This window comes from Pseudorasbora parva, chromosome 8 (genome assembly GCF_024679245.1).
Source record: "Pseudorasbora parva isolate DD20220531a chromosome 8, ASM2467924v1, whole genome shotgun sequence".
Classification (NCBI taxonomy): domain Eukaryota; kingdom Metazoa; phylum Chordata; class Actinopteri; order Cypriniformes; family Gobionidae; genus Pseudorasbora; species Pseudorasbora parva.
This window is the reverse complement of record NC_090179.1, coordinates 14,226,027-14,244,411: the sequence shown is the minus strand read 5'-3', so window position 1 is coordinate 14,244,411 and position 18,385 is coordinate 14,226,027. Positions and strand designations below refer to the sequence as shown.

At 36.6% G+C, this 18,385-nt stretch overlaps 1 protein-coding gene across 1 annotated transcript in view; it reads right to left on the bottom strand.

Moving 5' to 3' along the window:
- cog6 (component of oligomeric golgi complex 6) overlaps nt 1-18,385 on the bottom strand; it is an 85,133-nt gene that overhangs the window by 9,670 nt on the left and 57,078 nt on the right. The window contains exons 16-19 of the mRNA XM_067450157.1: nt 16,366-16,533; nt 16,138-16,245; nt 7,142-7,195; nt 1,836-1,915 (exon numbers count right to left, since the gene is read on the bottom strand). Coding sequence (XP_067306258.1) covers nt 1,836-1,915; nt 7,142-7,195; nt 16,138-16,245; nt 16,366-16,533 — 410 coding nt within the window. The remainder of the gene's footprint in view (nt 1-1,835; nt 1,916-7,141; nt 7,196-16,137; nt 16,246-16,365; nt 16,534-18,385) is intronic.

The following is an 18,385-nucleotide window of genomic DNA, read 5'->3' as shown; positions in this document are numbered from 1 at the left end:
TATAAGCACCTTTTTCGGCGGGCTTCTGGAACACCCCCCATTGGTTCGTTCCTCTCAGCCGCCTCACCATAGGTTCCTGCAGTTGCCGCGGCCCGGCCAATCAGAGCGCTACTCGCGCTGGGCTATGGCCGTGCAGCTCACTGCGCTTTACATAGATACCTTTATTAATAAAATTTTGCTTCACATTCTCGAGAAAAGGAGTTTTTCCCATACGTAATACTCGTTCCTCTCTCTCAGGGAACCGAGGTTACGAAAGTAACCGAGTACGTTTTGCACGTTCTTGGGATGGGTAGGTTTAGGGATAGGGATTGGGTTAGGGGATAGAAAATATCATTAACCTGATATAAAATCAATGGAAGTCCATGCAATGTCCTCACTTATATAGTGAAACAAACGTGTGTTTGTATGTGTCCTGGTATTCCCTACTTTGTGGGGAAATGTCTCCACACGGATAATAATAATATTAGTAGTAAATGATTATGATAACACCTTTGAGCCTGTCAATATTATGCAAACATGAAATCTCAAACGCACAGTAGGCTAGTACTTGCTACTTACTATAGTTGCTGACTTTTGCGCCTGCGTCTCTCGTCGCGTAAGAAACGGCGTTCTAAAACAGTGAGCTTAAGTTAAAAGAAGTTCAACGTGCATCTTATTAACTTGTGTTATTTCCCATTTCACTGCCACCGACGCATTGATTCTTTGTGAACTCCCGTTTAGGACTAGCGATGTGTTGACTGTCTGCACGCATCCGTCAGGGCAGCGGTTAATTTCCTCAGATCACTTCACCCGCAGTAGCGCAATATACAGACACTCCCTCAACCGCCACAATCAGATTTTCCACCACATTAAAGAGAGCTTATTAATAACGAAAACGAATATTTATTTTTGCTAATTATTATTTTATTTCAGTTAGTTTTTTAGTAAGAGTAGTTAATTTCGTTTAGTTTTAGTTTTTTATTTATTCAGAATTTTTAATTTTATTTCAGTTTACGAAAATGTTTTTTGACCAATAGTTTTAGTCTTAGTTTCAGTTTTCGTTTACGAAAATAACCTTGATCCTAAACCCTTGCTAATCTCCGCAGATGTGACTTCTGCCCATAATGGTAAGGGGCATGGCGTTTACGGCAACCTGTGCTTGGCACTTCAGCCAATAAAAATACAGGAAAGTACAATTGGCCATCAAATATAAGAAAAATACGGCAAAAAAGAGATGTATTAAGACATGTTATACTGCGCCCCATATACACAACCAAGTCTAGAAAAAAACCACCCCTTTTAAAAGCACCGTTCAAAATTTGGGGTTGATAAAATGTTTACATATTTTTGATTTATATTATCTCTTATGCTCACAGGCTGCATTTATTTGATCAGAAATACTTTAAAACATAATTACAATTTCAAATAACTTTTCCAGTCGATATTAATATTAATAATTCATCCCAGTGATAAAAAGCTGAATTTTTAGCATCATTACTCCAGTCTTCAGTGTCACACGTCCTTCAGAAATCATTCTATGATATGATGATTTGATGCTCAAGAAACATTTATTATTATTACTGTTTAAAACCATTGTGCTGTTTAATATTTTTGTGAAAACCATGATACATTTTTCAGGATTCTTTTTCATTAAAAAAATATTAATAAATACTTGAAATAGATTTTTTCCAACATTTTGAAAAAGACATTTATAATGTTGAAAAAAAAGATTGAATATTTGCAAATATTTATCCGTTACAAGTGTGTAATTGCAATGTTTTGAAACGCAATGCTTCAATGTTCTTTGCAAATGGCTGTAGAAGAAATGTGTGTGATAAACGCAAGCTGACTCATACTTGATTGCGGCGCTGAGCAGGAAGTTGAGTTGCGGCATCACAAGTGTATCAGGTGAGGCCAAATAACGGTCAAACTGGACCTGTGAGTAAAACAAATAACACACCGTTATACAGAGCAGCAATGGAAAGAAAAACATCCCCTACCCTAGCTTTGAATGTTGCTGAAAGTGTGAGCACACGTTAAAACCATTAGGTAGCAGTCTTCGAACAGAATTTGATTTGATGATTTACAAATATTAACAAAAGGATGTCTGTGATTTCATCTAAACGTTTCTGTGAAATGTGAAGTGAAAAAAAGGTCTGAATCCATAATGATCCATAATTAGTTAGCCGAAAAACTCTAGGCAATTTGTTCTGTAGGCTGTGTGAGGAACAACAGACCTCCCAAATAAAAGCTAGTCCTGTCTGAGTAGAACTTAAAATGCCCTATTATGCTTTTTTAGATGTTACCTTTCATGTAGTGTGTAACTTAGCAGTTTGTGAATGTGAAAAGGTCAGCAAATGTAAAAATAAATAAAAAATACCTGATACTAAACTGGCGGAAACAAGTTGTTAGTAATTTACGTATTACTTCCTGCTCAAAACCTACAAAGTTTTGCAACAAATTTGCATTATGCTCACTTATTGTCTTCAATGACTGCATGTAAGCAAAGTCTATTTTGACTCACCCTCGAACACAAGTTGTAGCTTGTCGACATGTCACAGACACTCTTTTTTAAATCTGACGCTTTAATATAAATAACTGTTCGTATCGCTGTGTATCAAGTGCTGAGGATGACCTGGAGCTGAAACTCAAATATTGTAATGGCCGTTTGGTTTCCAGCAGAGGCTGGAAGCGGTCGACCAACCACAGCAGATTCAGCTCTCAGAAAAGAGGGATTTAGAGAGAACGAATCCTTGATTGAAGTCTAGTAATGCCAATTTACATAAATTCGCAAAATTGATCATTGTTTAAATGGATGATCATTTAAAGCTACACTGTGTAACTTTTTTAGTTTATTCTTAGCTAAAATCACTTAGTTCTTTCAAAAATATATGTGCTCATTAATGTATATTTACTTCTTTCAAGTAATAAAGTATTCTCGTAAGTTTATAATATGCCATTGAAAACACATACGGGTGAGGGGTTCGAATGCCGGTCACCATGTTGCCCCTCCATCTTGAAAGTACATTAGCCAAAGAGGGACATACCCGTAAATTCAAGCTTCGCCTTTCGCGTTTTAACACTCGGTCTTCGGTCGAATGTGAAGAGGGGGATTGCCATGTTAATCTTGGACTAAATCGGCCACCGTAGGAGTTAAAACGAAATCGGAATTGAGAGGAACAGAAACTAATATTCACTGGATGGTCATATACCTTTACACCGCTAGATGGGGGAAAATATCACACAGTGTAGCTTTAATCATTAACCGTAATCTCTTAAAGGCACAGTATGAACGTTTCTCCACTAGAGGTCTCGGTAACACTTTACTTGAAGGGGTGTGCATAAGACTGACATGACACCTTCATAATCATGACATGACACTTGTCATGAATATGAAGGAGTTTTTATGCATGTTTATGACAACTGTCATTAAGTGTCATTCGCTTAATTATGTCATTTTTAATGCAATGACATTTCGGAGTTGTCTTTGTTATGACAACTTGACATAAACCAATACATCATAACCTGTCAGTGTCTTTGTCATGACAACTTGACATTACTAAGACAACATAACCTGTCATAAACAGACATGAAATGACATAGCAGATTAATTATCAAATTTAAGAAACTACTTAGCTTTTTGGATTTACATTACATTAGTTGCTAGGCAACGTGAGGGAGAGGATGCTGGCGTTGTCTGTTCACCGCTTCTCCACCCACAAATCATGTTAACTTTACTATTAAATTTAGATTTTATTATATTTTCTTATGTTTGTGACTAGTCTAACAGAGCTACTATTGGGACTGTTGCTGATTGCTGGCAGCCACTGAGAGGACGTTGTTTGCCGTTTTTTCACCGCTTCTCTTCTGTTTTTGTTTGAATTTGTGGTTGGTTTTGGTTTGAAGGACATTTGATGTTGCTCGCTGCGGCTGCTCTCTCTTCTGGGTGTCGGCTGCTCACTGGTGGTCTCCCTCGGGCTTGAACTGCATGGTGGCTGAAGTTTGCACCAGGCTAGCGTCATCAGCGTCCGGCATGATGTTGAGATGTAATTTTTACTTGTTATTCATGTATTGTTATTTTTTCCCTTTGTTGCACTTTGAGATACTTCGGAATGAAAAGTGCGTTATAAATAAAATCTATTACTATTATTATTATTATTATTATTATTATTATTAAACTGTCATGTGGTTGGTTTTGACGTTGGCTGTCATTAGGCTATTATAATGTCATGATTTTTTTTATTCATTTAATTTGTCATTTACATGTCATTAAGTGTCCATACTCTGTCAAAATATTTTATAACATTGTCATGAATGTATTTCTTGACCTAAACTACAGTGGTAAAAGTTGAATTTGTCATTAACATGTCATTAAGTGTCAATACTATGTCAAATTATTTCATAACATTGTCATGAATATATTTCTTGACCTAAACTACAGTGGTACAAGTTGAATTTGTCATTAACATGTCATTAAGTGTCAATACTCTGTCAACTTATTTTATAACAGTGTCATGAATATTTAGCTTGACCTGAAATATGGCATCATAGAGGAAATCGTACAGAGTCATCAAAAACTATTAATATAACTCAAAATGATAGAGTGGCATAGACATATACACCTATATGATGATGTCTATGGTGGCACCACTGGTTATGTGTACGCTGTAACAGTTGTTGGCAGAGCCTCAGTCAGGTTAGTTTGTTTAGGTGTTTAATGTCAATTTAGTTTGCAGTAAGTAAAAACAATTCACAACAACGGTATTTTGGGTTTAATATAATTTTATTTAAACTTTCGCTCACTCTTTAACGAATAGTTTGAGTTTATTCTTACCATTCCGTTTGTTATGGTGGAGTCTCGTGTGCTGGTGCACCGTCAAAAGGGGTTCGGGCGGAAACGTTGGCCCTATATATAATGTTCCGGCCTAGGCTCTAGCCACAACCATTCCTTGTTCAGCCCGGGGTGGGGCTCTAAAGACTATTTCTCTTATTTTTATACATCAGAAGATAATTTATAAAGTGAAGTCATTTGACAAAGTGTTATTTTTCTGTGTTTGTTTATGTGTGTATATGATGTTGATATATATATGTTTATTTTGTGTAATGGCCATTATTTGTGTACGTGTTTTCCCCTTTTTGCGTTAATTGGTGCTGGTCACCTGTGTATAAATTCATGCCTTGTGTTGTTAAGAGTCAGTTCTGTGAGAGGGCAGGTCTTAAAAATTAAATGATTGATTTTATTTCTCAAACTCCTTTTTATATTTTTAAGACATTTGAAATTGTCTATTATCTAACCTTCTGTTGAAGCTGGTGGAGGAAACTTAAAAAATAAAATAAAACATTGTGAACTGAAAAATATTAATGATGCTGTTATTAAAAAAATAATTTGACAGCGTATTAACAACTAATTGCATTTTAATGACAAATTAAACTTGTGCCACTGAAAAAAATGTATGACATTATAATGGCCTCAGTCAACATCAAAACCAACCACATGACAGTTTAAGGTTAACCCTATAAGCTAAGTAAGTTTCTTAAATTTGATAATCTGTTATGTCATGTTTATGACAGGTTATGTTGTCTTGGTAATGTCAAGTTGTCATGACAAAGACACTGACAGGTTATGATGTATTGGTTTATGTCAAGTTGTCATAACAAAGACAACTCCGAAATGTCATCATTGCATTAAAAATGACATAATTAAGCGAATGACACTTAATGACAGTTGTCATAAAGATGCATAAAAACTCCTTCATATTCATAACACGTGTCATGTCATGATTATGAAGGTGTCATGTCAGTCTTATGCACACCCCTTCAAGTAAAGTGTTACCGAGGTCTCTAATTTTAATCAAAGGCATAGTTTGAGCGTGGAATTATGGGAGTTGTAGTATTGACTCTTGGCCTCCACACTTTTTAGACACTTGGTTAATTATGTTTAGAAATAAGCGGCTAGCCTACCTAATTCATTGCAAGGCTTGAAGACATCAATACATGTTGAATACGCAGTTATGACCCGTTCGCTTAATTTTGTTAAGTTTGCGTCTGTCTGCTGCACATTTTGTGCATGAGGTACATGCACCTCAAAACTACACACTAATGATGACCTTGCTTAAATTGACCATCGCCAAGTTATATATTAAAAAATTAATTGATGTCAGTTAATTGTAAGAATCCCTATTTTTAGACAATGTGAGAAAAGAGGTGATGCTGCAATGTGTATTATGAGACAATTTAAAGGGGTTCTTCACTGCTGAGAAAATGGGCCTTTAATAAAACTCGGCTACGCAGTAGAAAGGTGAAAGAAAATTAAAATGAAAACAAAGAAAAAAGGCTATTGTCTTCCATTTTGCTAAATAGATAGGAAAACTTCAACACCCATAATGCACTGGGCATGTTGCCATCCAAGGCCACTCCCACCAGTCGGCTATGAATACATTTGACCAGAATTAAATAATGTAAATAATGTTTCCTACCATAATATAGCATGTCCTACCAAATGCTTTAGTAGGAAATACTTCTTAACAAACTTTTAGTCATATTGGTGTCTTGATGGCAAGAATTCAAAGAGGAAAATCAGTGGGAGTGAGTTACTTTTGGTTTCCACTGAAGCATCCTATGTCTTGTAGGCAGTGACTAAACACTGCAAAGAATCATAAATACTGAGAGAAGGGATGCGACGGAAAATCTGAAAAGCCTATGTTTGTAGTCAACATTTCAAACTGAATGACCACAAACAGTGCTTTAGGCCAAACGGAGGGGAAAAACTGAAACTGATCTGTTAATGATTAGACAAAGTATGATACAATTTTCAGTAATACACCAGCCCTTACAAAAAGGATCTGTTAATAACCCTCTGTGGGATCGACTGTCTGTGGGGATACAAAATGTGGAAGTATAACCTGTAGTTTCCAAGAAAGCCTGGAGCTGTCAAGCGCGTTTCCAGGCGGAGTTTTGCTGACAAATAAACGCTAATTTCTCAGTCCGGGTAACACGGAAAACTTGTAAAACATTGTTCATTTACAAATACTAAGACATTCAAAATCAGTGTTTTTTAACCTTAGATGCATGTAACACTCTTGTAGGAGTCCTCCAAAACAAAATTAAAAACATTTGAAATAGCATAATAGCACTTTAATAAAGAAAGAGAAACAGGTCTCACCATTGCAGTTTTTAAGGATGTGCTGTCCAGGCCAGGGAGGCTGGCCAAGGGACCCTAAAAAGGGAGAACACAGCAAAACATGAGTAGAGGATACACAACTATTTCCCTTCAGCTATGTGAACTAACAGCCTGCGGCACAGATATAACACATAAATAGGACAAGGAATAGGTGCAACAGGACAACTTGAAAACGCAAAGTGAGAGATTTCACATTTCAACCTAAATTGTAGCTGCTTTGAGACACTGTTGAATAGACTTTTTTAAACAAATAGTAGAGAAAACGAACCGCAATAAGGCTAAGAAAAGAACATCTATTGACCATCTGACCATCTATTGTTCAATGCAATTGTACAGTAAACAACATATCCTTGGTGATGAATTGAGTTCTGACACATTTCTGAATGCAGCAGATATGATCTCAAGCTAGTGTACACAGAATACTTTATGTTCACATGCTTGTAAAGATTATGATAGCAGTAGACTCTAAAATTTGATTGGATGAGATCTGTTTGTGGCCAATAGCCAATTTACAGAAAGTAGTAAATGCACATCGACTAAATGAATTATCATCACTAAAAACCAATGGTGTTAAGATGCAGTCACATTTACTGATGAAAAATGCGCACAACCAGAATTTTTGCATAACGGTGCACCATTTCCCTATGCAGATTTCACAACAGGTCCAAGGTTGTATGTGACTTTGCTACGTTCACCAGTTGGTGCTTCAAACATTGCTACACTACTGACAATAAACAATGGACGTTTTTGCTGGTTAAAGGTAAGGTAGACCATTTTTTTGAGAGGCTAGCAATAGCGAGCTAGCTTTAAAACGCATAAGACCCCACCCTCCCTTCAGAGCTTCTCCAAAGCCACACCTCCAGAGTCAGAACAGAGTCTGCAAAGCCGAATGAGACACAGCGTTACTTCATATCTCAAAGCAAATAACGTTACAATAAAAATGAACATAATCCACTTACAGTGCTACCTCCTGACTGCTGCAGATTAATTTGGGCTTGACAGCATTATCGCATTAATGCATAATTCCAAGTCTGAGGATGTGGAAATCTTGTGAACGTCATGGGTTGCCATCTCTTAACTACAGTAATTACAACATGGCGTGAACGCAGCATAAGCTTGTTGTTTTGATTCAGGAGGAACTGTAAAAGGCGGCTGGTGTTTGCTTGCATAGAATTATGAAACGAGCTGATGACGTTTATGGAAATACATACAGTGGGTACGGAAAGTATTCAGACCCCCTTAAATTTTTCACTCTGTTATATTGCACCATTTGCTAAAATCATTCAAGTTAATTTTTCCACATTAATTGACAGTAAAACACAATTGTTGACATTTTTGCAGATTTACTAAAAAAGAAAAACTGATATATCACATGGTCCTAAGTATTCAGACCCTTTGCTGTGACACTTATATATTTAACTCAGGTGCTGTCCATTTCTTCTGATCATCCTTGAGATGGTTCTACACTTTCATTTGAGTCCAGCTGTGTTTGAGTACACTGATTGGACTTGATTAGGAAAGCCACACACCTGTCTATATAAGACCTTACAGCTCACAGTGCATGTCAGAGCAAATGAGAATCATGAAGTCAAAGGAACTGCCTGAAGAGCTCAGAGACAGAATTGTGGCAAGGCACAGATCAGGCCAAGGTTACAAAAACATTCTGCTGCACTTAAGGTTCCTAAGAGCACAGTGGCCATCATAATCCTTAAATGGAAGATGTTTGGGACGACCAGAACCCTTCCTAGAGCTGGCCGTCTGGGCAAACTGAGCTATCGGGGGAGAAGAGCCTTGGTTAGAGAGGTGAAGAAGAACCCAAAGATCACTGTGGCTGAGCTCCAGAGATGCAGTCGGAAGATGGGAGAAAGTTGTAGAAAGTCAACCATAACTGCAGCCCTCCACCAGTCAGGGCTTTATGGCAGAGTGGCCCGACGGAAGCCTCTCCTCAGTGCAAGACACATGAAAGCCTGCATGGAGCTTGTAAAAACCAAAAAACCAAAAACCAAAAAAAAACAAACACCTGAAGGACTTCAAGATGGTGAGAAATAAGATTCTCTGGTCTGATGAGACCAATATAGAACTTTTTGGCCTTAATTTTAAGCGGTGTGTGGAGAAAAATATCACCTGTCCAATACAGTTCCAACAGTAAAGCATGGTGGTGGCAGCATCATGCTGTGGGGGTGTTTTTCAGCTGCAGGGACAAGGTGACTGGTTGCAATCGAGGGAAAGATGAATGCAGCCAAGTACAGGGATATCCTGGACGAAAACCTTCTCCAGAGTGCTCAAGACCTCAGACTGGGCCAAAGGTTCACCTTCCAACAAGACAATGACCCTAAACACACAGCTAAAATAACGAAGGAGTGGCTTCACAACAACTCCATGACTGTTCTGGAATGGCCCAGCCAGAGCCCTGACTTAAACCCAATTGAGCATCTCTGGAGAGACCTGAAAATGGCTGTCCATCAACGTTTGCAAACAAACCTGACAGAACTGGAGAGGATCTGCAAGGAGGAATGGTAGAGGATCCCCAAACCCAGGTGTGAAAAACGGTTGCATCTTTCCCCAAAAGACTCATGGCTGTATTAGATCAAAAGGGTGCTTCTAATAAATACTGAGCAAAGGGTCTGAATACTTAGGACCATGTGATATTTCAGTTTTTTCTTTTTTAATAAATCTGCAAAAATTTCAACAATTCTGTGTTTTTCCTGTCAAATAGGGTGCTGGGTGTACATTACTGAGCAAAAAAAATGAACTTAAATAATTTTTACAAATGGCTGCAATATAACAGAGTGAAAAATGTAAGGGGGTCTGAATACTTTCCGTACCCACTGTATGCTGACAGGCCAATAGGACATCCTATCATTGCCTTCGGGCCGAATGCAATGATTGGACATACATTTTTTTTGGTCCTTAGACTTGCACAGAATATACATTTGTTAATATTTAGACAATTATCACCACCTCTGTCTTGTTTAGAGCCAGGAAAACCCCTGCATATTTTGTGATTTTTGAAATGTATTGCTCAATTTTAGATATACTGTATATCTGTCAGTGTTGTTCAAATTTGTTCAAATTTTGTGTTTAATTGTTCAAATTTTTATTTTATTTCCATTACTTTTTCAGTCATCTAACACCGTTGAATATTAGGGCTGTCCTATATATTGCTTTAGCATTGATTTCACAATGTCAAGTATAGTTGATCCGTACATACGGTCAACTGCACCTCAGTTCAGAACGCAAGTGATTAGTTGATTAATTGCAAAGTATAACCATCATAGAGTAAACGTTTATCACTTGCATGTGTTTTTAAGTGGAGTCAGGCAACAAACGCAAGACGACTCGTGCGCTGTTGTGAGCCACGCAAACAGCATGTGAACGTCAAATTCAGTTCTCTTTCTTTTGTGCTTAAACAGACACGTGCATACAAAAAAAAGTCAAAATGCCCATCTCTCACAAAAAGTTGGTTGTGTTATAAAATGTATGCGTGTTGTTTATTTATGGCCTGCGCATTTGTCTTAAAGAGACAGCAGCCTAATGTACATTTGTTTGTGTCGCCAATGGTGATCGCACAAGAAAAGAGAAAATTACTTGTATGAATAAATTGTATTAATTAGTTAATTATGTTAGTTATATAATAACTATTTTCAGATAGAGCTATTTAAAACATCTGGTGAAACTGTTTTATATCACAATATATAACCACAGATAACTAAATATTGCATGTTTATTTTCCAGTATCGTGTAGCCCTATTGAATATAATCTATCAATTATTAAAATATAATGCTGAATAAACGCCTAAATTCACTTATAGCATTTAAAATAATTTATTTGATTAATAATTTTATTTTTTATTCATTTAAACAAAATACTGCAGAATAATAACATTGGCCCTTATAAATTGTCAGCCATAACAATAAAATAATTATTAGCTATGTATTTATATCAAATATAATTATCAATTTTTTTTTGTGGCTTTTACCATAAATGCTCTTTCCACCATTTAATAACGAAACATTCATAACAATTTTTTTTACCAACAATTAAGAAGGTTCTAGATATGTGAATCTCTGTAATGCACAATCTTCTCATTACTTAGTGCTTTATCATAAAATCATTCTGACTAGAGTTCTAGGTACCACGCATCATGCCTACCATCATGAACAGAGTAAACAGTGTCAAAAATCAACAGGAGCTTCATATAGTCTATTGGTCTTTTTCTTGCATATACAATTTGGAGAGTAGTAATGTTTTTAAAAATGATGCCATCAACATGAGACACAAAGTTGGCTTTTGAGGGCCTGATTCATGAATCACGTCTGCTGTGGGCAGCAGGAGCCATATAAAGCCGAGACAGGCCGTAATTAACAGCGTTGAGTGGACAGAGAAGACATTGAAGCAGTAGGCGAGACAGTTGTGTCCTGTGCTGTGGACAGCAGGTGTCCAGAGACGCTTAGTCACACGCCAGCCTTTAACGGGGGTGTGTGATGAGGACAGGCGTGGAAATGCCCAGACTGCACTGCTCTGCCAAGACCCACACACACACACCCGTGCTTACTTTCAATGCTTCTCCTTTCTCGCCTGTCTTCTGTAATATAACACCTTGCTTTAAGTGCCGCTACATGTCAGAAAGAGTCACCAAGTTCACTAGAAACTTTTTCACCTGACAATTACTCAGCTGAACTCAAAAAGATCATGATGGTTTATAAACTCAAGCACCCATAAACAAGAGCAAGCCTCAAAAGCCGTAGGAACGTGATGACGAATGACTTTAGTGAGTCAGTAGATGTTCCAAGTGATTAATTTAAAAGAACTGGATCAAGTTCACTAAAACAAACAAAACAAAAGAGTCATTTTTTGAGAATCGAACTATACCAGTCACGTTGTATGTTTTTGATTCATTAAAAAGAGCCGGATCACTCAGGCCAGTTCACTGGAAGAAGAATCATTTGTTCAACGCTGGTCACTGTATGTTTCTGATTTGGTAAAACAAACGTGTCACAGGAGTCATTTTTGGAGAATTGGACTACACCTCTCCTTATTTCCTTTCAAAATTTAATAAGCATATACATTTACAAAACACACAGTATGTATCTAAAAAATATAATCAAAACAGTGCCCATTAGTTGACATATACCTGTATTGACTATGAACAGATATGAAGCTGCACATAATTAAAAATGAAAACACATTTTGATTTAGTTAACCGTGTATAAATGTATTCTTAATCAATAGTCTTGGTAGCGGTCTCATATCGTGCACTTTCTTTTTTCCTGAGGTAATATTTAATAAAGTAAATTATGACAAATGAAAGCCCTCTGCTGACACTTTTCATTTGTTTACATATTCATAAAAATAATATGCGAATGTAACATTTATCGCCATAACCATTCATAAATACTCCAGATTGTATATTAAACTATGAATATTCAAATGCATACATAAACTCCTCCATTGCCGAGCTGTTTAAAAACTCCTCTAACGGCTCTCGGTGTGCATTTCCAGGTGAAAAATCCATACTATTTAATGCATTAAAAATGTACTTTATTATCTTTTTAGTACAATACAAATATACTATAATGCATTTTTAATACATTTAATAGTACGTCTTTTTCACCTGGGTTAGATTAGGAAAAAAGTAGATTCATAAAAGTCATTTATTCCTGAATAAGAATATATGTTCCACTGCAAATATTTTTTAGATTAATAAAAAAATATGAGATATAAGAATCATTTGACTATGTCAAGCTGTATATTTAATTTATTTAAAATAATTCAGGAATAAGACAACTGGTTGCACTGTATATTTTATAAAAAAAAACAAAATAAAAAAAACAACAACTCATGTCTTTTTGGTTTGAGAACAGGACTACACCGTCGTGTTTTTGATTCGCAACAGAGAAAAAAAGAAAACATTTGGAATAAATTGAATGGTTGAAAAAGTGAAGAGAAGAAAGTGAATGAAAACCAGTGGCAGACCAAGATGTTGTTGCTATAAGATCTTCAGCGATCTTAAAGGTCTGAGATGCACCTTATAGTATAGCACAGGATGTAAGAAGAGACACTGAGTGCTTTCAGATGTGCAAAGCCACATCATTAATGAGCAACAACAAAACAAAGGCAAACCGTTTGCTTGATCTAATCTGTAAATGCGCACACAGATGTGTACAGGTAATCGTGTTTACAGCATGAGCTTTATTTTTGTGTTCTTGTTCAATCTCAGGCCATTTCCTGGCCATGTGATGAATTCGAATGGAAATCCACGCTCTGTGATTTTATTAATGAGCCTCTAACCATAGGGTAACCATGGTAATAAGGTCTAAAGGAAAGAAATAGACAATAGAGACTGTTCCTGTGACATGAAAAAAATAAAAAAAGATAATAAGGAAGCATGTGCGCTATTAGTGAGTGCGTGTGTTGGAGGTGATATAAAAGGGAAAAGATGGCCACAAATAGTGTTTTGCAAAAGAGAGCTCAAAGAGAACACATTTTTCATTTCAAAATCCCATACTATACCAGACTCCTCTGTAGATTTTACATCCAACTGATAAAATAAACAATTGGCAGAATATCAGGGCTCTTAACTGAATCATGGAACGAAAACTACTCACTCTGAATAGAAAAAACCCTTATTTAATATTATCTTAAACCGATTATTAGGATTATATTATTGTTCTGTTTAATATTTTATTTGGCAGTCGACCAATCATAAATTCAAACAGTGCGGCCTATGCAAATGTGACGTTGATGCATACAATATGAGTGAAATACCCGCTTAGCTGTCAAGTCACTATAGGTGGTTCTCAATGGCATTAGCTTGATCAGCATAAATTGCTTGATTAGCATAAATGATGATCAAAGTTATTCAACTAAATATACAAATAAAATGTATGAATTAGGTCTTATTTAATTCTATAAACTATAATACTGATCTGCCAATATTGTCACTATATGATAAATGAAAATAAGCTGATAACATCACTGTTTTCTCCAGAACGACTGTACAGCCAAATCTAATTCTGTTGCAATTTTGTCCTGTTTAACACTGAAGCTGCTTTGAAACAATCGTCATTATAAAAGCACTATATAAATAAAGTTGAATGATTGGTTGATTGATTAGCTTTGGATCCCAAGAGTTTTTCTGAGGATGCTTCACCACCCGTTAAAGCACTGCATTTAAGTGTGTATAAATGGCAGGTAATAGCATTGTGGCAAGTGTTTCGAAAACACAAGTTATTGTAGAATCGCTAGAACAAAAACTTTACATTTACTTTTTACATTTAATTTAAGCCATTAGTCGAGGGGGAATACTAAACCATAATACTAAGCATTTATAATATAAATGATGTGCTCAAGTGTGTTAAATGCAGCGACACGGCAAACATTGCGTGCACTTTTCAGAGGTCAGAACACAAACAAAATAAATATACATTACAAAAAAACTAGTCCTGTTAACGTGTTAACATGCGATTCATTTTTCTTTGTTTAATGCATTAAAAATATTTGACGCAATTAAATGCAACATCTGTTATTCTATCATCCTTTGGCTAGCGTTACATTATATGATCACGCTCCTATTCATGCAAATGATTTTAAACCATTTAAGCGTGACAAGACAAAAGAGAATTCTCTGTCTGCAGCACACGCTCACACACGACACACAGAAAGACGAGTGCCATCCGCTGATTAATGACCATTTGAATCTTTATTTGAGGATTGAACACAAACGCGGAAGAGAAGACAATGCTGAATAAAGTCGTAGTTTTTGTTATTTTTGGACTAAAATGTATTTTTGATGCTTCAAGAGATTCTAATGAACTAACTGATGTCACATGTGGACTACTTTGGTGATGTTTTTATTCCCTTTCTGGACATGGACAGTATAGTGTGCATACACTTAGATAAGCTGTCGGACTAAATATAAAATATCTTAAACTGTGTTCTGAAGATGAACGGTAGTCTTACGGTTGTGAAACGACATTAGGGCGAGTCATTAATGACCCGACCCTACTCATGATCACTATTTTGTCCCACCAATCTCATTCTTATTCTCATTCATATTATAAGTAAGGAAAACGAGTTTGTTCATTGTCAGGGAGAAGTGAGCTTTGTGGCTTGTTCACTATGAAGGTGGCTTTTGAGAAGATGCGCTCCAATGGCATGGACGTGGAAGTTAAGATAAACCTGTTGTGCTGTACAGCTAAGCATGGTACTAATATAGATTTTTACATTATTACATTACCATCAGAAGTTCTAATTTCACAAACTTTAATGTAATAAAGTAATAAACCATTTCACGTTGCATCATTCACATCTAAAACCCCCTTAACCGTGGTAAAAATAAGAAAAGAAAAATAAATCACTGTACCACATAACCTCTCATAGCTTCTTGCTTTTATAACAGCAGCAGGAGCAACATAATAAAATACACTAATAAAAAAAAAAAAAGGAATAGTTTTTAGCATTTAAATTAATAATCATATGTATGACAGTAATTCTGTTTATTAGGCAACATGTTTATATTTTCATTCACATTTGTTGGTTTGCTGTTTTTCGAGTTCATCGGCTTTGAATATTCAATCAGATTTTAGATCTGAAAATGAAACTTTCCTTTTTTATACACTCATTTGTTCCTGTTCCCTTGATGAGAAGTAAAAAACACTCAAAATGTTCTGGCCGCAATGAAAGCAGCACTACCGGTAATATAACTGATAATAATTGTCAATGAGTTGCTCTGTGGAGATAATTTGTTTAAAAGCTTTATTTATGGGTCTTGTGAAGCTGTGTATAATTCATATAATTCCTGTAACGCTGGGAAATTTCTGCTGTTTCAGAGCAGGCGATGGAGCAAAACAGGGAGGGGGAGAGTTTTGCCGATTGTTGGATGTGTCAAACACTATCAAAGTAGCCAGTCCAAGCTGTGACCCAAGAAGAGCTGTTCCTTCCCCAAATCCTGAGTGGTTTTCACATTAGTTCTCACCTGCTCTGCGGTGTGCTGCTGGACACAGCTGTAGATGTGACTCAGTGCGGCTCTGGTCAGCACGAACGTCGCCTGCTCGTTGATTAGAGTGTCCAAGTGTGCCTCAATCTACAGTAAGTGACCAATACAAATGATTTAATTATTGCTTCTATTTACTCAGTTCGACCCATTTATAGTTTTAAACTGATCTTATAATTTCTAAATTGTGCAAGTCCATGTGTAACACACCTGAAATTCTAGCATTTCCAAGCGTTTGTCGGTGAACTCAAAGAGCGCCAGTGTGGTCTTCATCATGTAGAGGGAGTTCACCATGTAGGTGGCCATATCTGCCGTGCCCAGGTTACTGGCTGATACCGTGCAGAGCTGAAGCAACGGGTCAAGGATGCAGGACAACACCTGAGAACCAGCGACGAGGATGATGGGGTGAAAAAGCAAACAAATTCATGGCTTCTGTTTGACACAAGCATAAGCAGCGTTGAGAAAGGTACTTTTAAAAGTAATGAGTTACAATATTGTGTTACTCCCTAAAAAAAGTAACTAATTGCATTACTTAGTTACTTTTTATAGAAAGTAACTGTTGCGTTACTTGGGTTACTTTTTCTCACCTGGGTGGGGCTTGCTTGTTAGTTTTATAATAACAAAAGAACAGAAGGTCTATTTTTGGCAGACATAAAGGCCCTTCCACAAAAACTTTTTTCACTGAATAAGCCTCAGACTGAAGGAAATGCAAATCCACACCTGTACATTGAAGGGTGCAGATCAAACACAAATGTGATGTTTATTTGAAGTCATATTTGCTTATTAGTGTGGTTGAATTGGATCATTGAAGGTCAATCATTGAGATTAAATACATAAGGCAAATTTGTGAAAAAAGTAACATAACTGATAAAGTAATATAATCTGATTACATAACTTGCGTAACTTGTAATGTTTTATTCCGAACCCTGAACATAATATAGCAATCTATCCCTTTTTGGAAAATAGTGTATAATATTAATGAATTGCATAAATAAAGTATAATAAGTAGGGCTGTAAAATGATTAAGCGCAATTAATCACATCCAAAATAAAAGTTTGTGTTTGCATAACATATGTGTGTGTACTGTGTATAACAGGGGTCTTCAACTAAAATAGCTTAGGGTCCAGAAAAAAACCTTCCTCACCGGCCGAGGTCGGGACAATTATATACCTAAAAACATGAATTGATGTCTTTTTGCCAGACTAAAGAAATTAGTGTAGATTAAAATGTCTTTATTGAACAAAATATAATATGTTCTCATGTAGATAAAGAATGTCTTTTCATATTGTTAAAGCAAACATAGGTAATCCTTCACAAAATGTATTTCATTTTGAGGTTGTTCTGTTTAAGGTTACGTACAAAATATCTAGTTCAACCAGTAACCATGTCTGACAAAAATATGATGAATGAAAAAATGCCTTCATCTCTAAATCTGCACAGAAAATACATTAATTTCAACATTACTAGCAACTAAAGTGCTTTTTCTGCTGAACTGAGATAAACAATGAACACAAACCCTCCTGGTTAAAAAACAAAACAAAAATCTCATAAAATTTTATGTTCATTCACCCCTAAATAGGGCATTATTTGAGGGGACAGCCATTTGTAGTGGTGTCCGAAACCACAATGGACATGTTTGAGTGTACTCATGTTGCACCGCAATAACGAGTGTACAGCCAATGTACACACAACAGCTGTCCGACTTCACGCACTCGTTTTCATTCACTCCTTCAAGTGAACTGTAATAGTGGACTAACGTAGGAAATAGTGAATGAGGGTTAAGGGGCCAATTTCTGATTCAGTCTCTGTTTTGCGCGCCGCTTTCTTCTCTCGCCCTGCATCTCAATAAGCTCCCTAGTTCACTATTCAGGGCACTGATCAGGACATAAGTCAATGGGCTGACTCCCTGATCAGTGCCCTGACAACTGAACTAATGAGATGATTGAGACGCACCCTCAGTCTATTCACTGCAGCCGTGACTGCGCATCTAAACATATAGTGAGCATAGTAACGTAGCCTAAATGGGGTCGCACACCGGACTGAAGCTCATGGGCGCGTCTCAGGATCTCACACCGGACGCTCACATACATGCGAGCTCAGTTTTGAATCGACTTCTGACAGAAGAGCTGCACGATGCATTACATTTATATTATATTTCCCTCAAATCCTCCATGTACATACTGATTTCACCCTGTGCTACAAGAGATACACTCATCGTGCAGTTCTTCTG